We start from the raw sequence: 22,962 nt of genomic DNA on the forward strand, positions 1-22,962 counted from the left end.
CTCCGAGGCAGAAGAATTCCAGGCACTGCACTTTTTAATCCTGTAAGCACAATACCTCATAGAGGCAGCCCACTTGAAGTCCTGACTCAGCACCCTTCCCAAATAGGATGAAAGAGAACCTTGAATTCCACAGAGCTATGTCACGAGATTGTCATTTTGTCAGACTGCAGTTGCTCTCAGCTAATGTAAAGACAAAGTAAATGGCTATTCTGATAGATGACAGCCTCAGGACAGTTCAAACTGTTATCACCAACAAATAATCAAACATAAGGAAGGAACACACCTGGCTTGTCAAACAATCAAGCTACTGAACAGTAAGTCCCCCACCTCCTGAGACATACGTAATCCCCATTTCCCACCACACAACAGATCAAGTACTCACGCATATCGCCAAAGGTCCCCTTGGTTACTTTGGTGGCACGTAGAACTACTACCGTAAACTTATGGGAATACTGGTGTTCCACCTAGAAATCAAATATTAAGAAATGTAAGATCCGTATTCCCTAAGGAATCTCATTGTTTCACTGAGACACATGAAAAACAGGCACGCTGAAAATCAGCACACACATACCAGAAACATTTTGCGATGCTAGAGTTTGTCCCTCTCTCCACTCTCTCTTTTCCCCCACCACAGAATCATTGGAGAGTTTAGCTCTTGCCTTAAGCTGTCACTACAGCTTGACTCTGAGTATGAGATAGTCTTTGCTACTTGGCAGGGAAATGTAAATCAGGATTGCAGCAGCTAGAGCACAATTGAGCTTTGTCCAGTGAGTAGGAAGTGTTGCTTAGAGAGGTGAACCCGGAGCAAGAAGGTTACAACACTCAGGCTTGTTTGCTTCTCTTGCTGCTACTCAGAACCCACCAGAAGTCTTCTACATGACGTTCCTGTGGCAGTGGTCAAAATCCTCTGGACCGAAAGCAATAATAAATGAACTACTTTTGACTTAAATGCATTTGTTATAAACTCTGTTTGAAACAGTGTTTTGTTTTGTAATAGCCTGGAAGTCTGCAAGTGCATAATAAAATTAACAGGGAGGAGGGTCATTAAACACCTGGCCAAAATGGGAACCAGATATCTAACAAGCTTACTCACTAAAACAAATAGGGAAGTAGAAATTTACATAGCTTTAAGAGCAAGAAAGAAAGGAAGAAAGAAAGAAAGAAAGAAAGAAAGAAAGAAAGAAAGAAAGAAAGAAAGAAAGAAAGAAAAGAAAAGATATTTAAGGTTCAGAGTGGTTTTTTTCCTTGTTTGTTTCAACCTTCTGGAAGTCTACTTCAGTTAATATCAATATACCTGCCTCGAAGATAACATGTTTACAGTTATTTAAAAAAAAAAAAAAGCTGGGGGCTGGAGGAATGCCTCAGCAGTTACAAGTGCTTGCTGCAATTCCCAGCACCCACATGACAACCTACAACTGCCTGCAATTCCAGTCCTGGTGTCTCAGAGGTCTTCATCTCTGTGGCCACCGTGCAGGTACATGATGCAAGCACACAGGCAGGCAAACCTCTCAAATATACACAACAAATAAATCACTTTTTAAAATTAATTTTTAAAAATCTGAGATAACAGCCATACTACGGAGTAGTGATAATTTATAGGCAGAAGGCTTAAAAGATAACTAGGGCAGACTCACAGATTAACAGGGTCTTGTGTAGCCCAGGTGGGCCTCTAGCCATCTCAGGCTGATCTTGAACTTTTGTCCTGGATCTCCAGCTTCTGCCTGTGGAATAGCTATGACTACAGCTCTGTGTGTCTCTATCAGTTCATGTTCGGCAGTGTCAGGGATCAAATCGCTTAATTAATTTAAATAAATTTACAAAGTAATGTGTTTCATCAAGGTATTCTGGGTTTTTTGTTTGTTTGTTTGTTTTTTGTTTGTTTGCTTCTTTGTTTTCGAGACAGGGTTTCTCTGTGTAGCCCTGGCTGTCCTGGAACTCACTCTGTAGACCAGGCTGACCTCGAACTCAGAAATCCACCTGCCTCTTCCTCCCAAGTGCTACTGCTGCCACCACTGCCTGGCTACATCAAGGCATTCTTAAACACACATGTCATTATACTGTGCCCTAGTTCATTCTCCTCTCCCAAAGCCCTCCCTCTGTTCCACGAACTTCTGTCTGCTCCCCTTCCTTTCAGTACCAGTAACCTCCCTTCTGTCTCATGGTATATACAAACCATTACCCTCTCTTTCCTCTTTCCCACCTGCCTCACAAGTGTTTCATCCCCTCTGATAACTTCCCTTTTACTTTCAAGACCCCCCACACACACACCCACATGTTTGTGTATAAATTTAAAGCTAGCTTCCAGGTATGAGAGACATGGGGTACTTGTCTTTCTTGGCCTGGGTTATTTCACGTAACACAGTTATTTTCAGTTTTACCTAATTTCCAGCAAAGGTCATTATTTCATTTTTATGCCCAAATAAAACTTTTTTCTGTATATGTAACACAGTTTACTCATTTATCTCTTGATGGAGATCTTGGTTGCCTCCATTTCTTAGCTGTTGTGAGGAATACAGCAATAAATGTGTATGTGCAATGTCTCTGTGGTAGAACGTAAAGTCTTTCAGATATATACTCAGGCATGACAGATCTGGGTAATTTGGCAGTACTGTTTTCAATTTTCTGAAGCCTCCACACTGACTTTTGTATCGCTTATACCAGCTTCCACTCCCTCCAGTAGTGAATCAAGGTTCCTCTTTGTCCACACTGATGCCAGGATTGTTACCATTATAGCTAAGGATGTTGAAAATGTTTTCCAGATTTACTGGCCACGTGTGTCCAGTGTGTCTTTTGTATTTTCTGTATGCATGGGTGCACACCTGCATTTGAGTGTATTTACTCGTACATGTACCACTGAAAGACAAAGGCCAGTATCTAGTGTTTATTTCAACCTTCTCTCCACTTTAATTTTTAAGACAGGGTCTCTCTGTGAACCTGAAGCTCTTCATTTTGGCAACAAAAAAAAAGGCTGACCCATCAAACCCCCCCCCCCCAGGATCTATTAGTCTCCATCACTCACTCTCCAGTACTAGTGTTACAGATGTGTGCTCCTGCTGTGCACAGCTAATATGGATGCTGGGATCTAAACTCAGATCTTCATGCTTGCACAGTGAGCACTTTATGCACTAAGCTAACTCTTAGTATTCTTTCTTGTGCTTATGGAGTTCTTTGAGAATGCATTGTTTATGGCTACATTGTAAAGTTTCTTATTAGGACTGTTGAAGTTCCAGGTCTTTCAATACGATCTTTGATCCATTCTTAATTGTTCTTTTGTGTGTGTGTTTGTGTGTGTGAGTGGGTGAGTGTGCGTGCATGTGTATGTGTGTGAACATTTGTCAAAACAGTGGTCATTTCTCTACTGTGTGTTAAAATTAAGTTGCATTAACTATATGGAGTAAGCCCACTATAAATATAAAAAATGGTGAAAGATATGCCAGGCAGACATTAACCAAAAGAAAACTGGTTTGCTATACTAATTTCAGACAGATCAAACACGAAGGCAAGAAAAAATGATCAGGAATAAAGAGGAATATTACTTAGGATGAAAGAGTAAATTCTTCAAGAAGGTATAATAATAATTAATATATATGTAATATATAGATACATAGAGCAAAATGTAATATATTAGAGCAGGAAGAAGCAGAAAGATCTGTTATCGCAGCTGGAGATTTTAATAGCCCTCTACCAGTAACAGATGCAGCAAGCACAAAACTTGTAAAGACATAGTTACCTCAGAGCTCAGTCAATTAACTGTGTATAATAAATATCTACGGACTATGTCATCTACCATCAGGACACAAATTCTTCTGAACCTTGTGTGCCACATCCACCAAAGCAAATAAGCACTCCCTAATATATTTAAAATACAGAAATAAAACAATGTTTTCATAACACATGAAATTAAATGAACTAAAAATTAAGGACAGAATATTTGTGAAGTCCCCCAAATACATGGAAATAATAAATTTTGCAAGTACACAAATAACAGGTGAGTCAAAGAAATAATAAAAGAAAATCACAAATAGCAGGAATTAAAGGAAAATTAGAATACAACTATGGAAAATTTCTCCAACTTAGAGAGAAATCTGCAGTATCCAATTCTTTGAATAAAAGGAAGACAAAAATCCAAAATAAGTAAACTAAGCCTCCATGTTAAGAAACACAAAGAAAAGGAATAGGTTAAAATACAAACTAAGCAGAAAATAGTAAAATTAAAGCAGATATCAATAAAATTTAAAATACAAAATGAGAAGGAGAAAAGCAATGATATAAAAACAAAGTTCCTTCTTTGAAAACACCAGGCCAGGTGTGGTGTTGCAGGCATTAAATCTCCATATTAAAGTAATGAAACAGAGTGATTTCTGTAAGTTCAAGGCAAACTTGTTCCATATAGTGGAACTTGGCAGGCAATGGATGGAACTAGAAGCCTTTGTGTCAAGTAAAATGATTCAAATTTAACAGGAAAATTAAATTTTCTTTCATATGCATAACTTAGGCTTAAATTTTATATGTAAGCATAGATGCTTGCTTTTATCTCCCTGCATATTTAACACATATATTTAGACAAACAATCACAAGACAGGAGAAAGGGATATTAAGAAAAGTGGAGAAAGTTGAGGGTGATGGGATATATGTGATACAAGAGAAAAAGGGGCTGATATCTAGGGAGAAAAAGAACACCAGCCATGGGGAGGGGAGGGGAAGGAAGATGTAATGAAGAAAGAGAATGAATGGGAAGGAAGTATAATGATTGATGGGATAGCAATTCTATAGGAAGCAAAAGTTTCCATTAACCTAAAAGTCACTTACATAAAATATAAAATTATTTTTAAAATATCATGTCATTAAAACACAGTTTGAGACCTCAAAATTAACTATTATAGATGTCTGCTAGAACTCTAGCACACAGGAAATGGAGACAGGAAAATAAGGATTCAAAACCAGCCCTGACCACAAAGTGAGCTTTAGAGTAGGCTAACCTTCATGGGATCCTATGTTAAAGAACAGGAAGAAAAAGAGGAAGAAAAAGTAAGAAGAAGGAGAATGAGGAGGAAGAAAGAAAAGGAAGGAAGAGGGGGAAAAGAAAAAGGAAGAAGGAAGGACAAATAAGAAGAGGAAAAAGAAGAGGGAAAAGGAAGGAAAAGGGGGAAAGAGGGAGAAGGAAGGAAGGGGAAGGGGAAAAAGAGGAAGAAGAGAAAGAAATAGAAGAAAAGGAGGGGGAGGGAGGAGGAGAAGGAAGGAAGGAAGGAAGGAAGGAAGGAAGGGAGGGAGGAAGGGAGGAGGGAGGAGGGAGGGAGGGAGGGAGGGAGGGAGGGAGGGAGGGAGGGAGGGAGGGAAATAAAAAGATCACACACACAAGTTTATTCTTACATGTACACTTGCTTACCTGCCAAAGATCTGTGCTTATCTATGTGTTTGAACGTGTAATAGCATATGAATATTCAATGTCTAAATTTCCCCTGTAGTATGAAACTTATGAGCAATACTTTTATCTATCTCTAGTTTTACTTCTAAGTTGTTGCAAGTATAGTCACATCAAGAGTTTCTTAATAAAGCATAGAAGAAAAATGTCATCAACACAAGGGCTTGTTGAATATTCATCAAATTCAAGGCATTCTACTAAGATGCTGTCATTCAGTCTTCCCAGAGCTATAGTGTCGGCTACATGAGACATCATTATAAATAACAGATTTTATAAAAAATAATATGTATTACTATAAATTACATTAGGTTTTATTATCTTAAATAATTTATTTCTGTATATGTGTGAGTGTATGACACATGTGGTAGGCTGCTCAGAGAGGCCAGAATAGGGTGTTGGGTTGCCTGGAACTGGAGTTACAGGTGGTTGTGAGCTACACTGCTAGAACTCTGGTAATCAAACTCTGGTACTTGGGAACAACAGGAAGTTCTCTTACCCATTGAGCCAACTCTCCAGCCCCATTTATTAGTACTGACATTTAAAGGTCAATAAAGTACAATTCTGTTAGGATAAATGATTTATTAGTGAGTTATCTTTCATAAATAGCAAACCATTTTTAGATTCCAGTATGACTGTCCTCTGTGTCTTCTCTTTTGTATATTCCTTGCTTGAATAGAGAATAAAGCCAAACCAATAGTAATTAAGGTGGCTTCCACTTACTGAAGGAGAATAGATGGTTTCCTACTTTAGAAAATGTCCTGTTTCTGTACCCTGACCCTTACAGACCTCCATTTTAATCTGTGCCTATTTTCATCAGTCTCAATTCCTCTTCATTACAACAAATAAAACACACTTCTATGTTCCTCATAAGAAATAAGACAAAACTGACCACTTTCTTGATTTTCCCAAGTTAACTTTGGAAACACTCAAAAAGTCTTCAGATGTCCTACTATTTCCTAAGCAGTACCATCATGGTGTTCACTATCTCATTCTTAGAGTTGTAAATGTAAAGAAGCGGGTAGTGGTAAAGCAAACAGGGCTTGTACTCTTGGAGAAAGGTGTTCATTGTCAATCAATGATTATCCATATAGTCTGAGAATGTCTTGTCATGGCATCCCAAAGCCAGTATCCAATATCACATATCATTTCAAAGGAGCTTAGTCTGGGTTGGGTCCCAACTCGGATGATAGACAGCTGCTTATGGCTCGGGGATGCCGCCAAAGGAAATGACATTGACTCCACAACTAACATTCTCCAAGAGAAACCAGTGACTCAGGACCGTGCTAGGCGGGAGCTGGCTGTATTTCTATTGAGATGTCAAATCTAAGCCCCAGCTTCTGACTTAGTCACCAAGATTAAGCCTTGCCTGCAGGTCTAGAATTACCTTACTTTGAGTGTCTGTCCTCATCCTTAATCTTTTCCATAGTGAATTAAAATTTACCAAACAATAGGGGGAAAAAAGCCAGTGTACTCAGTTGATTCTGTACAATTATGTTGACACTGGTAACTAAGATGGTTAACAATGAAAAAGTCAACCAACTTAGATCAAGTCAATATGATGGTTTGCCTACATTTACATTTCTACTGTTAGAAGATCTAAAGAAACTAATCAGGTGGAAGAGAAGATAGATTCTACATGTAAATAGATGCACTTTAACCAAAACCTAACCTGAAGGGCTGCACTAACGATGCTATTACAGTTGGGGTGGACAGAATCTTACTACTGAGCAGAGAGATAGTGATCTTTGATCAGCAACTAGCAACTCCAACTGATCTCAGAGCTGTTAAAAAACAAAAACAAAAACAAAAAAACTACCTCTGCCCTGATATTACCTTCACCTTTCTTGCTTATTTGCAGTTTCACTTCCTGATGTACAGTTTCACTGTAGGAGAAGTAAGTAGTGTGGTTACTGCTCCATCATGTTCCTTCTCTGTAAAGGAATGTTCAGCGTTGTCTCATACTTGCAGGAGCACAGGGATTTCCTTACATGGATACACTAAACAATTGATAACTGGGGACTCAGAGGGGCATGTGGGATGGATGGTAGAGGTTGGGTAGATGGATATGATGAATACATGCTGTATGGATGTTTGGAAATACCATTCAAAACTGATTAAAATCTGAAATAAACTGATGGGGGGAAACACAATTTAAAAAAAGAATCCAACACTTGAGATAGAAACAGAAAGATTGTGAGTTCAATATCAGACACAGCTGCACAGTAAATCTGACCCCAGCCATAAGGTTATCTCAAAATACAAAATACAGAACAGAAACTATACAATGTGTACCATAGAAATAAAATATAAAGCCTCCCCCATGCACTGGCAGAACATTTTAATGCAGTCCAGGCCATCCAGAAAACAACCACCATGAAACTAGGATTCAGTATGTCCCAGACTATCACTTTCTCTAGGCATCTGATGTTTGACAAAACTTTTCCTGGGGAGATACAACAAACACATCTACTCACCCCAGACAGGGAGTCTATGACAGACCAAAATACAGATGTCACCACAGTACAACTCACAGTGAACCAATGAGTTTTTCTGGAACTACAGGAATATCAGTGGCAGGTCCCTTACAAGAGCAGAAATGTATCAAAGACAGCAGCATCACCAAAACCCATCCCAGCATGGGTGATAGTCCCAAAAGCTGGGAACCCGGAGCACTCTGCATAGCCTGCAAGCAGCTCAACAAGTTGTAGAAAGTCCTTTGGCAGTCACTCTAGTTTTAAATCTCCTTCCAGGAAGCTGGAACTTCTTGAACCAACTTTGGGTTGTTTACCTTCCTGCTTAAGGAGCATCCCTAGAGGACAGAACATTTCAATATTGGAGGAAGCTGTTAATGCAATGGCATCTGATAGGAGCAAACTAAGCTCTGTCCTCAGGAAATAATTCTACAGTTAGATGTCTTCAAGATGCTCAGCACAAATTCTGAAGTAATTAGTAGCATGAAGAAGTAAGACACCAAGACAATGAACCAAAAATAGACTTCTCCATATTCTTGCCACACTATATGAGTCCTTAAAAAAAAAATCTCAAGAAGTAGAAGCCCATAGGACCACAACCACATGAAATGGAACTCAACAAAACTTGAGGAGATTTTATTAAGAACTAAGAAGAAACTTAAGAAGTATAAGATAACGGTTGATAGCCTCAGCCTGGACAGATGGCTCAGTGGTTAAGAAGGCATCATGCTCTTGTAGAGAGACATGATTAGGTTCCCAGCTCTGACATCAAATGGCTCACAACCACCTTATCTCCAGCTCCTGGTGACTGAACACCTCTGGCCATCTTGGATACCTGAGCTCACATTCACATTCTCACACAGACACATAAAAAAAAATGAGTATCTTTCTAAAACTCCTGATAACCAATAGGTTTCTAAAATACATTCCATGGTACAAAAGCAAAAATTTAAATATTAATTGTAATTTCTACATTTTTCTCTATAAAAGAGGGCTTGTGGCCTGACTTGGGCACAAGGGAAGAATCAACTAGTGTGGATCATGAGACAACCAATTTACCATGATTTCTAATTTGAATTAGCGAACTACCTAAACTAGACCACCCTCCTCACTGTAATAGGATATCCATCACTGTGATGGAACTTGAACAGAACAGAAAATACAGGTTATCTTCTTTTTCTTGTCTTGGTTTTTGTGTTGAGAAGTCTCATTTCATCTAAGATGAGTTCTTGGGCTGAGATTAACACTAACAGTTCCCCCTCATTCTCAAGCCTTGTGATGGTTGTCAACCTGACACACTAGAATCACTTGGGAGAAGAGTCTCAGAGAGGGGCTGTCCAGATCAATTGACCTATGTGTTAGTATTCTGTCTTATTCTGTTAGATGTGTCTTATGGGGATTATCTTAATTATGTTATTTGAATGAGAAAATTCAATGAACACAAACATGCATGCATTCATTCTCTCTGCTTCTGACCGTAGATATGACCAACTGTTTCAGATTACTCCATCTTTATTTCCCCACTATCATGGACTGCTGACCTGGAATTATGACCCCCACAAACCCTTTCTCATTTAATTTGCTTTTGTTAGAGTAGTTTATCACAAAATGGGAAATGAAATTAAGACAGGTCTTTATACTAGCACTAAATTATGCCTCCACATCTTCTGTGTCTTTGTCTCGAGAAAGCAGATGATGTGGCTTCGAAGACTTTGCAATCTTCTGGGCTGTGGGCTTATTTTCAGTATTGTAGTTAATTAATTAATAGCTGCCTTGGGCTCTGTTTGCTGAAGAAGCTTGATATACTAGACTTCCTTTCCCTCACTTTACTAGATTGTATTAGTATTCAAAGTTAAACTATTTGACATAGTAAGACTCATTATTAACATGTGGGCATAGTCCTTTGCTTTGATAGGTATAATTTAGTCACTTTCATATATATTTGCCAGGAGCAGCATCTTACTTTCTAAAGTCCCCGAAATATCCTCATTTTTTTTTTACATTTTAAAAGAAAGCACGTTGTGCACACAGTAATGTATTATTTATGAGAACACTGTGAGGCAGACACCACAGAAGATGCTATTTATATTCTACATTCCAGTTGAGGCAGAGCCCAATGCTCCTGAGCACGTAACTGAGAACCCAGCCATACCAACACAATACTACCTTTTGGATTACATACCCAGTCCTGGTAGGTTTTTTCCCCAGTGTTACTGTAATAATCTGGAAAAATGCCTGTCCACATTTCAGACATCCTGAGGTGTCATTCATTTTTAAAGGTCCTTTCCTCACAATAGGCCATGCTAGCACATCCATGTGGTTGACTTCTCTAATAAAAGGCTAGTCTTCACTTCTGTGGGTGGACAGTAGCCCTCTGTTGCCTATATGTGGTAGAAAAAAGTGTGGATATTTTTTAAAACTCCAAAGGTTATGATTCATTTTCTGAGAAAAAAGATGGAAACTTTCATAAAGTTTGTTTTGTTTATTCATTTGTTTGTAAATCATTATCTTACCTCATAAGATTTGAGAGGTCATATTTAATGTAATATTTTTAATTTTCACTGTGATTTATTCTTATAAACAATTGAATAGTTAACATTCAATAATCAAAATTATATTGTAAAAAAAGCAAGTAGTATTCACAAATCACAGAAATGGTTGATCTAGAAATCTAGGTTGTCCAAAATATCAACAATCAATTATATTTTCATATGAAGACAAAACTGTCTTGGTTGCTGATATATTGCTGTGAAGAGACACCATGCCCAAGGCAACTTTTTTTAAATACATGAAAAGGTAATTTATTAAATATTTTTACTGAAAGAGAAAAAAAAAAGCATGTCCCAACAATTAATTGAGGAGAGGGCCTACGTTTTTTAAGTTTCCTGGTTTTAAATACCATATAACATTGACAGGGTAGTAAGAAATAACCACTCCCATGGTTATGTCAAATATACAAGTGAACATGAAATGCTTCTGAGTGCCCTACATAGGCCTATTTTTTTTTTAATCCAAAACAAGGTCTATTATCTTAAGACTTGGTTTTACTGTCTGGGCTAAACTCAATGGCTGAGATTACAGGAGTGAAACACTGCCAAGACAACTTTTATAAAAGAAATCATTTAATTGGGGCTGCCTTACAGTTTCAGAGCATTAGTTCATTGTCATCATGGTGGAAAACATGGCAACAGGCAGGCTGATATAATGCTTAAGAGCTTACATCCTGGTCCATAGGCAGCAGGCAGAGAGGCACTGGAACTGGTTTGAGTTTTTGAAACCTCCAAGTGACTCCTCCAACCATGTCATACTTCCTAATACTTCCTAAACAGTTCTACTAACTGAGCACTAAGCATTCAAACATATGAGCCTATAACGGCCATTCTCATTTGAACCACCAAAAAACTATTTAAAAAATAAAATTTACAAATACCATTACATCAACCCTAAAAAATCAGAGTATATTGTATGTATAAATGTGCATATATGTATATATGTTTGTATGCTATTCATATGTATATGTGAATATTCTTATATGTTTTTTCATATATATATATATATATATATATGAAGTCTTACAGAAAACTACAACATATTACTAAGTTAATTAAAAATGATTCATTTTCATATAATCTCTATCTTAATTGATATTGATCTGTCAAATCATTACAGGAGAGAAGGAAAGAGTATGTGTGTGCCTGTACATCTCTGTGTGTAAGTGCATATGTTCACATGAGTTAACAATTCGAAAATTTATATGAAGATTCAGGAGTAAAACTAAAATAATCATTTTTAGTCTCGGAGAAGAAATAGAAAGATTTGTGATATCATATATATGTATTTCAAATCTTTGCAAGTGGAGCAGTTTCATACTGGGGCAAGCACAGACTAACAGACCTATATGAATGAAAAATAAATCAAGTCACACATGTATAATTGTTTAAATTATAGCAATACAGAATGGTCACCAGTAGAATGAATAGTTTGGAATTAATGAAATAATATGTGACAATATACACATGTCGAATTCTATTCACAACAACTTGAACAAACCCCCAAAAGATCACTCTGAATACAGATGTTTAGAGAAATGTAGGGGGAGAAGCAAAATTTATTCATAATATTAAATGTCAATACAGGTTTTCTATGAGGAGATTTATGAACTACACGAGACATGAACCACTCTTTGGAAGTATTTACAGTGGATATTTTTATTTAAATGATGATTCCTGAGTGGAATACATAGATAAAGCTTCATCAATTCTAGCTTAGCCATGCATGTCTAGGAGAAAGAGAAATGACAGGGAGAGGCAGGAAGGGAAAGTGAGGCGATAGAGAGAGAGAGAGGAAGAGTAAGGGGGTAGAGTTGGGGAGGGGAGGAGGATTATAAAAGAAAATTAAGAAGTAAACAAAAAAAGAAAGAAAAAAAAACAAATAAAAACAAAAACTAAGATTTTCAAGATTTCAAGGCAAGAATGGGCAGTAGAACAGAGGAGGGAATGGCCAGAGATCCACTGGGTTTTGAGTTTAGCACACAACCTACACTGAACATTTATTGTAAAGGGACAAATGTAGTTTTGTGTGATTCAGGTTATGAATAAAAAGAAAGAAAACATTACAAAAACTATAGTATGTTAATTTTGCAATCTACACAGGGAAATAAAGGCTAACTAGGGAAGATTAATAAGAGAACAGTGTTTCCGAAAGCAAAAATGAGGCTATATGTTATTCATCAATACTCACAAAATTTATCTCGAGTCCACTGAAACCTAGCTGAATGAATCCTAAGTGCTGAATTCAGACAGGAACCCACCCCCCATCTCTCTTATTGTCATTCACTTGGTTTGGTTTTTAATCAAAAGACAGACTGTATATTTTCAATGAAATACAGAAAATCACAGTGAATAAAATTCAAATTATTCGACTCTTCACTAAAAATTAGTCAACTGTAGAATTTGTTTAGCCTTTCTAGCTAAGTGAAAGTTTATATAATTATCCTCCTTGGGGTACATATCAACATACAGTCCTAAACCCAGAAATCCATTTGTCCTTTCTCTGTGAAGTCGCGTGCAACTACACTCTTTAGTAAATGTGAAGCGCTAAAATTTGCACTTGTTCCAAGAAGTTTGGTGTTGTCATAAATATTTTGGTTATCTTTTTTCCTAAATCCCTCTCTTCTCTGAAGATTTACAGCAATCGAAAGACATGTGTTTGCCTTGTAATACAGCATAGTCTCATATGCCAAATTTTGTTTGCGAATATAATACAAATTCAAGAAGTAGTTTAAAATTTCAGTTTTACTAGCAGCACCAGCAATCTGTGCATGAGTGTGCACACATGCACACACACATACACACACACACACACACACAGAGCACATCAGTTTTCCTCCCAGAAGAAATACACCACTTACTATAATGTGCTGATAAGGATCTATGAAAGACATTTTGGTCCCAGCTGCAGGAATTCTCACACTTCCCTGGTCTTCTCTGCTACTGTAGTTTCTTGACGCCTACAAAACAAGCAATCACTATCAGTAAGTCTTCTCCTGGACTCAGTTCCAAGATTAAACAATGGTGACTAGACATCTTAGGATATACAAGTCTACAGGATTAGACCAGGTGGACTGAGTTCTCTCTACATGACTTTTCAGTATATGTATTTCATATATGCACAGTTTATAGGGGAATGTTAAGCATAGTTTGAGGGTACCATTTAACTTCCACATTGATGTGTTCCATTTTTTTCTAAAGATTTTTTGTTTTGGTTTACTTCTACTTGTCAGGTATATAATGAGAAACTGACTGAATTTAAGAAAAATTAAAATTGTTCTTGAGGGACTAGAAAGATGGCTCAGCATGTAACAGTAGTACTCTTGCAGAGAACTTGGTGCACTTCACACCACCCACATGAGGCATCTCACAACCACCACTAACTCCAGGTCCAAGACATACAAAGACCCCCTCTGGCCTTCAAGGATATCTACACTCACTAGTGCAAACCCACACTCACTTGCATATATGCATAACTAAAAAGAATAGAGTTCTTTTTCAAATTATAATGCCATATACAGTTAAATAGTACATATTCTTTGCTTTTTCAGTTGCTTAGCATTACATAAATTCACAGTAGGAAAGTAATAGCTTTTTCACCTTCGGTATTCATTAGGAATCTTTAAAAATGTATTCATATTGAATTTGAATTTTGGTGATAAAATTTTATTTTATTTTTTTTACTTCTAAGCCTCCAGTTTAAATGGAAACAGTCAAGCGAAAATATTTTTCCAATTTATTTATTAATTGATCGATTTATGTACTTATTTATTTGAGACAAGATTTCTTTATGTGGTCCAGGCTGTCGTGGAATTCACTCTGTAGCACAGGCTGGGTTTGAACACGGAGGTCCACCTGCCTCTGCCTCCTGAGTGCTGGGATTAAAGGCATGCACCACCGTGCAAGTATTTTAACAGAAAAAGTACTCTCTTTCCATAATTCACTCATATTAAATTAAGATAAAAATATTCACTGAAGGGTAATTTTCATAATGCCAGAAGGAGCTATGCAGTCTGCTGAAGGAAAAAGAAAAGTCACCAGTGCTCTTACACAGCTGTGACAACCTGCCAAGTAAGACGGATCCATCGGTATAATAGTGGCATGGCTGTTAAAACGTTGCCCAACTACTTTCTTCCGGTTGAATTTGAATCCTGCTCCACAGGAGGAATTTATGCCTGGTACCAGGTCAATACCTGGTCAAAACCCCATAGCTAGAAAAGTCATGCGTCCTAGGAAGGCATCTATGCTTGTTGTTTTGATAAATGAGCATATAAAACTGACTTCTAGATATTTTTGTTTACAACTACATGGTACTGCTGATCTCAAGCTTTGTCAGATTTCCTTCATAATAGGAAGTATTCTTTTGTTTTGGTTTGGTTTTGTTTTTTTTCTTTTTTTATTGGATATTTTCTTTATTTACATTTCAAATCTTTTCTCCTTTCTAAGTCTCCCCTTCTGAAACACCCTATCCCATCCCCCCTCCTCCTGCCTCTGTGAGCATGCTTTCCCACCCATCCACTCCCATCTTCCCACCCTGGCATTCCCCTACACTGGGGCATCCTTGAGCCTTCACAGGAACAAGGGCCTCTCCTCCCACTGATGGCCAACAAGGCCATTTTCCGCCACATATGCAGCCAGAGCTATGGGTCCCTGCATGTGTACTCTTTGGTTGGTGGTCCAGTTCCCGGGAGCACTGGGGGATCTGGCCAGTTGACACTGTTGCTCCCCCCACAGGGCTGCAAACCCCCTCAGTTCCTTCAGTATTCTTAACTGGTCAAAGTGCTAACACAAGTGACTGCTAAATTCTTAGCCTTAAATGGAACATCTATATTAACCCCTGGCACAAAGGCTCGTGGAAGATGGAACAGAAAGAATTTAAGAGCTGAAGGTTGGAAATGAATCCTGTGAAACACTGTCTTGTGAACATGACATGGCTCTTGTACTCAGGAACTCACAGCAGCTGTGACTACCTGCCAGTACCAAGCTCATCAATATTTCATCATGAATAGATAAGGGCTTAGAAAACCCAAACATTATATACCTGGGCATGAGCTTGAATTCTTGGGTCTTCTGTCTCCACCTCCCTAGGACTGGGATTAAAACAGTACACCATCATGCCCAACTTACACATAATTATGTTTATCTTTTACTCATGAATTTTTTTTTACATTTACTTGTGACTGAGAAAGAACGTGTGTGTGTGTTTATATATACATTGATGCAAATGTACCACATGCATCGAGGCCACATGCATGTGAATGTCAAAGGGTGATGACTTACAGGAATCATTCTTCTACAACATGGGTTCCAGGGACCGAATTCATGTTGTCAGGATTGGATTGGAGCATATCAACTCAGCAAGCCATGCCACTAGCCCTGTTTATCATATATTTCTATCAGGCTGCACAAAGCAAGTTTGTTTTCAAGACAGGTTTTCTCTGTGTATCCCTAGTTGTCTTGGAACTACTTCTGTAGAGCAGACTGGCCTCAAATTCACAGATTTCCACCTTCCTCTGCCTCCCAAGAGCTGGGGTTAAAGGCTGCATCACCACTGCTCAGCATACATACAGCATTTTAAATCAACTTGAAACAAAGTGAATCTAAACCATCATTCTGGTTTTCTCTCAATAAACCAATATAAAGCTGTTGAGGATTTTGTTTGCTTGTATGTTTTTGTTTTGCATTGCCTTACTTTAAACTTAAAAGAAACATTTTCCAGGCATGACAAAACACACATTGCCAGCACTGACAGGTATAGGCAAGAACATCAGGAGTTCAAGTCCAAACTGGGCTTCATGAGATTTTTGTCTCAACTTTCTCTCACCACAAATAGACAAATGTGATGATAAATGAGCCTGTCACCAAGGACCTCTGTGCTACAGTTTTACTGTTTGGCCTCACAGAAGTTCATTTTGACATTTACTTTCCAAAGGCCAGATGGAGTACTACATGTCTATAATCTGAACACCTGGGAGGTAGATATAGTAAGATTAAGAATTCAAGGTCGCTATCTGCTACTTCAGAGTTTGAGATCATCTTGGGTAACATGAGACCCTATATCTAAATTTTTTAAGAAAAGAAAAAAAGAAAATGTAATTGATGATGTCAGATTACTAGGCCTCTACCTCAGCTTTCCCCTCTGGGTTCCTGCCTTGAATTCTTGTCCTGGCTTCCCTAGATGATGCACTGTAACATGAATTTAGAAAGCAAATTAACTGCTTCCTCCCCTAGTTGCTGTTCTCCATGGTCTTTATCACAGCAAGAAAAAAGCAAACTAAGAGAGTGTGACTAACAGCCAACCTGAGGTTTGGAAGGGATAAACTACATGTAAACTGCAACCCTTTCTCACTCTGCTAATCCCTAACCATAAGGCTAATCCAGCTTTGTGGGGATCCAACACTGTCTTCCTGAATTTTCAAGCACAAATGTGTACATACTCCCACATAGACACAAACACATATACACGATTACAATTTAAAGTAACAAATAAGCAATAAGTAAGGCCAAAATTCACAGAGATTGTGATAACATACACAACACCTGTACAGGTTCAAAAAAAAGACAGAAATCCCAGCCCTGAGAAGGGGAAGTTAACACAGAGTTCTACTCCGAACCAAGAAGCTATTTGCAATCAATTGATACCTTCTGGGAAAGGAATCATTAGTTTTCTCCAATAGAATATCACTGGGTATATAAACTACTTGTCAGGGCAGGCCGCATGCCAAGAGTAGTTGGCTAACACAAAATGCACTTTTTGTCTTGTTTTGTCTTGTTTGTTTTGTTTTGCTTTGTTTTGTTTCGGTAGTTTTTTATGCTTGCTATGTTTTTTGTTTGCTTTTTTAATATTTAGTGCTGGTATTGTTGTTATAGTAGATAAGATCCATATTGGAATCTAGGAAAGCAAAGAAGGTTATGACTGGTATTCTCACCGAAATTATTCATGATAAAAGTTGTAGGTGGGCTATGGTGTAGTTCAGTGGTAGAATTCTTGCCTTGTATGTATGTGGCCAGAAGACTTCTATAGCTATTCCATTCACAAACTGCAGCTTTAGAAAACATAAACATTTCTCTGTAGACTAATCTGTTCATTCATGCAACTTCTATGTCATTGTTAAGTACAAGCATATGTTAGGCAGCAGATTCAGTGAACAAGGCAGAGCTCCTGCCTCCCAGAAACCTAGAGATTGTAAACATAGCAAAGAACAACATAATGCTGTGTTGTGTGATGTATTGGAAAAAGCAGTGGTGTGGTCCAGCTAGCTCCTGGCCTCCGCCATGTTCCCACTCTATGTTCCCACACTAACGGTGGCAGAGGCTCCAGTCCAGGAGCGCCAGCCTTGACTCAACGAGTGGTTCACGTGGCTGCTGTCTCTACCAGTCAGAATTGTGGAATCTATGGCTCTAAGCATGACTCTTGGGCCAACTCTGCCACCCTCATAATGCTCGGCTCAACCCCAGACACTATCCATCATGCTCATAGTACCCGATAGAATGAAGACTCTTAATGCATAAAGATTATCCGATGGATTTATATATTAGCAAATGTTCAATACACAAGATGCCCACACAATTAGAATTATAAACCCAGTTTCCTAACCTTGATATGGATAACTGCTAAAGACATAAGGGTAATATCTCCTACCATCTTTCTTCTCCTCTTCTTTGTCTTCCTTCTCTTCCTCTTTCCTTCCTCCTCCCAACTCCTAGCTCCACCTACCTCTTCTACTGCTCAATCATAAAGCTCTACTGCAAATACAATGGGCAGGAAAGGTTCCTGCAACAGTGCTGTACAACACCTAATGCTTCTATGTTACTAAAATCAGGATCACTTCCTAGGATTGATATATTTTGATGTAAGGGTACCTTGAAATCTTCCCCCTCTGTGAAAATATTTTCCTTTAGTCTTATAGCAGAAAACCAGATATTCTTAACTTGATCAGTAAATGATTCTTTCATACTTATTTACTTCAAGCTAAAACAAGAAAAATTTTTTCTACCATACCATAATATGTGTGCACATACATGTATGAATTAAATATGGAAGCGAGCTTAATGTGATACTTTCACTAGGAACAAGGTACGGTATTTGTATTTTCCCATTTGATTAAATGCTAAGAGTGGTCCACCAAAATCATTTCATGACTCAACACAGTTTGACAAACACTGATCTAAGAGACTTCAAGATTAGATTTTTATCTACATTCTCATTCCCATCCCATTTCTCTCCTCTTTTCTATTCACAACCATACTGTTTGTCTTTCCTTTCTCCAAATGTAGGATGTCCTCTCAGATGCAAAAATGTAACCTACTTCCTTTGCCTATCCACTTATTTAACAAATATTCAAGTAGAACATTCAGCTACTGTTTCCCAATCATATTCCAAGATCCCAGAGGTAAAGTGACAATTGAGATGGCTGTTCATCTTTGAAGGAACTTATATTCTACACAGCAATCAGAAAATAAACAATTCAACAGGAAAAAGTGAGTGTCTCCTAAAGCTAGGCTTGAGAAAGGGGCTGGCCACAGAGGGTGGACGAGTGGACTTAGAAGATAATGTTCCCAGCAGGCATGTGGAGGAAGTGAGAAAGGTCCTGTGGCTGCTAAATAAAAAAAAAAAAAAAAGCAAAAATGGTTGGTGATGAGGTTACAAAGGAAGCAGCGTTAGATCCTGCTGGCCTTGGTAGGCAGTACTTGCACACCAGCTAAAACAGACCTAAGCTTTCAGAACCCAGCTTCAAGGTCACTACCACAGCAAAATTTTCTGTGACCTTCGGAGCATGTCTGATTCTGCTTGTACTTTATACTTCTTCAAGCCTTTAATTCCCCTTCCAACATGTCTGCCTTCCCTTATGGAACTAAAGCCAGATGTATAAAGTCAGTGACCATGTTCACCTTGTCCTTGCAGCTGTTCTGTGTGTATAGCATAGTGCCTACAACACAGCAGGTTCAAGGTAAAGATGTGTTCAATGGATGATGGATGATGGACAGAACTAAGCGTAATGGCAAGCATATGCATATAGGAAGTTCTCACAATAACACCCTTTCAATGGTCCTCCTGTTCATGCCTAACTATATTTAACAGCAAAAAGATGCTATAAATGAGTCTGTACTTTAACAATAAAAAGAGGAAGAAGGAAAATTCCACAAGAACTGAGATGACTCTTCATTTAGAGGAAATCTGATGCTGGGGACCAAAGCCTGGTGTCAGCAACTTTATTTCCTCTTCTCCCATCCAGTAACTCCATTCATAACTGCCGTGTTCCCCATCCAACTATCAGCCAAAACCACATCCTCCAGCCAGACCTGGACAGACACTTCTCTGGCAGGAAATGTGTTTGAGATAGTTAACAGGTTAAGTATCCAACTAATATTTTTCCTTTAATGTTTATATTATTCTTTGGTAATCTCATATATACATACCATGTGCTTAGATCCAACCAATATTATTAAATCCGCCCCCATCTCTCCTTGTCTCCACCTCTCTAAAGCTACAGGGTTAAGAACTACAAGATAACCAGATATTAGACAAACATGACTCACGGCATTAATCCTTCAGTTCTAGAACAACTTCCTTTTCCTTGTCTTCTTTAATTCCACCCAGGTCTAAACTTTTTCCCTCTCTCATGAAATTTCAGGCTGCCTTAGAAGATTTCCGTTAACTTTTGCAATGAACAAAAATAATGAACTCATGGATTTAGATGCCAGGTCCATTTAGAATGGAAAGCAGACACTATTGCAGGAAGGGAAAGTGGGTCACTGACTTTCCTCCTCCCTTCCCTAGATCTAATATTTTAACATTTCTCTTTCTGAGGCAAAACACGCTTACAAAAAGCAGGTTAGAGAAGGAAAGGGTTGATTCAGCATAGACTCTTAGGCTCCAGCCCATCATGAAGGGGAAATCAAACAGTCACATCATTATCTGTACTCCAATTCCCAGAACCAGATAAACTAGTGATGCTCATCTGTATCCTAGTGCTAGGGAGAGAGAAACAGGAGTATCAGGAATCCAAGGCCATCTTCAGCTACATGAGTTTGAAGTCAGTTTGTAATACATGAAATTTTGTATCTCAAAATCAGATAAAAAAACCAACCCACCAAACAACAACAACAAAAAAAAAAAACATGCACACTATGTAATATAAATAACCCAGTTAGAGTGTTTTTTCATATTAACAAAAATATGCTAGGGTCTTGGCTAAAAGTTCCACTTGAAGGTTGAATATCAAGCTAGACCAGCTTCCAGAACAGCAGAGAAAATAATTTGAAAAGTTCTTGCTGTAGAAACACTGACAAAGCAGACATGTGACAAATAATCACTTAATAACTCTGGAAACCAATGGAAGAACATCAGACATATGAACAACATGTCTTCCAATATGCCAAGAGCCAGAAAGAATGGAGACCTTTGGCATTTTAGGAAGAAGCTGTTCCTACCCTTCCTGGTTTCTCATCATGAAGTTCTAACTAGCAAGGCAATCCAGCCTTGAGAATGCACAGCTCTGCTGCCTTGCTGGTTGGTACTGGACATAACATGGAAAATTCCACACCCCAGAAGTTGTCCGAAAAACCAGAGATCACAGATGAAAACACCAGATGCATCTTATACGATAATGTGATCCACACTGTCTGGGAAAAAAAACAACAAAACCAGACAATAGACCAGGCAGAAAATTAAATATGGCAAAAAGAGCGATGTGTGAGGCTCCAGATACAATCTCCAACAAGACAGATGGAGAAAGGTTGATTGAGAAAGACTTTGGAAGGTCCAGTGTATTTCTAATGTGCTGAAAGAATGTGAGCAAGGTTATGCCACATGAGGATCCTAAAGGCGGGGAGGAAAGTGTATGCAGGGACTTGTAAACTGACTGAATTTAGAAGGCATTCCTCAAGCCACTTGCAAGGCAGAGGTCATAGCAGAGACGTACTCCTCATTTAAGATCCCTAAGTAAAACTTTGCCAAGCACTGGCTGACAAGTAAGCCATGCTAAACCAGGAAGAACCCTAGGAAAAGATCACAGAAACAATGGGGACAGCGGAGTAACATGAGCAAACATTCCTGAGGCTGACCACTATAGAGCACATCTGTGAATAAGTTGAGGACCATCACTAAAACAACTCAACAATACCAATAGCTTACCCATAGAACATTTCATAATCAAAAGACAACATCATGTAAAATTTACTCCTTGATATGCAATCTAGAATTTCACTTTCAGAAGTAATCATAAGAAGGCCAATAAGATGGCTCAGCTGGTAGAGGTGACTGCTACCAAGCTTGATGACCTGAGTTCAGATCCCAGGACCCCCATGGTGGAAGCAAGAACCTCCTCCTGCACATTGTCTGACATCCTCTTCACAAGCTCCTTGGCAAACACACACATAAACACTCTAAATAAATAAATAAATGTAATAAAATATAACAAGGTTTTTAAAACAAACAAATAATTAAAAGACAACAAAAACAATGTGAATCAAATACCAAAACTTTCCAAGGAGAAAGAAGAGAAAAACATTGGCAACAAATATTGGCTGAAATTCCCATGATTCTGATTTAAAAATTTATCAGTAAAGCTCAGCTCCTCCAAGTGGGATAAATACGAAGAAGACTGATGTCTAGACACAGCCAACCTGGTGATATTCAAAGAAATAAAGAGTAATTTTAAAAGCAAGAAAATAAAAACTGCTGATGCTTGAAATAATCAAAGATCAACAAATGGCTTCTCATTGGAACCAACAGCATCCTGAAGGCAGGGGGACCACATACTCAAGGTACTGAAAGAATCAAGCTGTACACCAAGAAAAACAGAGCCACCAAACTTTCAGAAATACGAACAGACAGAATATCAGCATAGTGGCCTATTCTGTTGATCCTGTTGTATTTTTTTATCTGTTTTGGCATTATTTATTACTTTAAATTGTAATTATGTGTATATGTTTGTGTCTGTGTGAGAGCAAGTGCACGTTTGAGTACAGGTGCCCTCAGGTTGTATTTACAGGTGGTTGTGAGCTACCCTGTGTGGCGCTAGGATCTGTAACAGCAAGGAAACAGAGTTTTTCATTATATTTGCACACATCGCCATAGCAGTAAACACAGGGAGAATTTGTTGTGAGATAAATACTAAATAAACTAGTAAAAGATGCAGAACCTAAATCTAAAAGTGTGTGTGTGTGTGTGTGTGTGTGTGTGTGTGTGTGTGTGTGTTTATAGGGATGTATTTGATGTCAGTAAAGGGAAAGAATTTAAGAGAGGTTATGAAATCCAGAAAATAAGAAAGCAACGGGAAGCACTACTGATAGAGAGAAGCAAAGCAGCTGGGCAGGAATACTAGGAAGGGGAATGATGAGACCACATAATGACTCATAAATGAAAATGTCATGATGAAACCCATTACTTTGCATGCTAACTTAACATTAATTAAAAATTATTAAAGGACAGGAAATGCAGCTTAGTGTTACAACATTTGCCTAACATGCATGAGACCTTGGGGTCAGAACAAGGAAGGAGAGAGGGAGAAAGGGA

The 22,962-nt window shown here is 38.3% G+C and overlaps 1 protein-coding gene across 2 annotated transcripts in view; it reads right to left on the minus strand.

The window, feature by feature from the left end:
* The window catches only part of Pla2g4a (phospholipase A2 group IVA), a 137,318-nt gene that overhangs the window by 96,228 nt on the left and 18,128 nt on the right, over window positions 1–22,962 (minus strand). Inside the window, exons 2-3 of one of the 2 annotated variants that reach the window (XM_028775733.1) lie at window positions 13,304–13,402; window positions 383–464 (exon numbers count right to left, since the gene is read on the minus strand). In XM_028775733.1, coding sequence (XP_028631566.1) covers window positions 383–464; window positions 13,304–13,336 — 115 coding nt within the window. In that variant the 5' untranslated portion in view covers window positions 13,337–13,402. The remainder of the gene's footprint in view (window positions 1–382; window positions 465–13,303; window positions 13,403–22,962) is intronic. The other variant, XM_028775734.1, reaches the window with a different exon arrangement.

Source organism: Grammomys surdaster, unplaced genomic scaffold, assembly GCF_004785775.1.
Source record: "Grammomys surdaster isolate TR1022 unplaced genomic scaffold, NIH_TR_1.0 259, whole genome shotgun sequence".
NCBI classification, from domain to species: Eukaryota; Metazoa; Chordata; class Mammalia; order Rodentia; family Muridae; genus Grammomys; species Grammomys surdaster.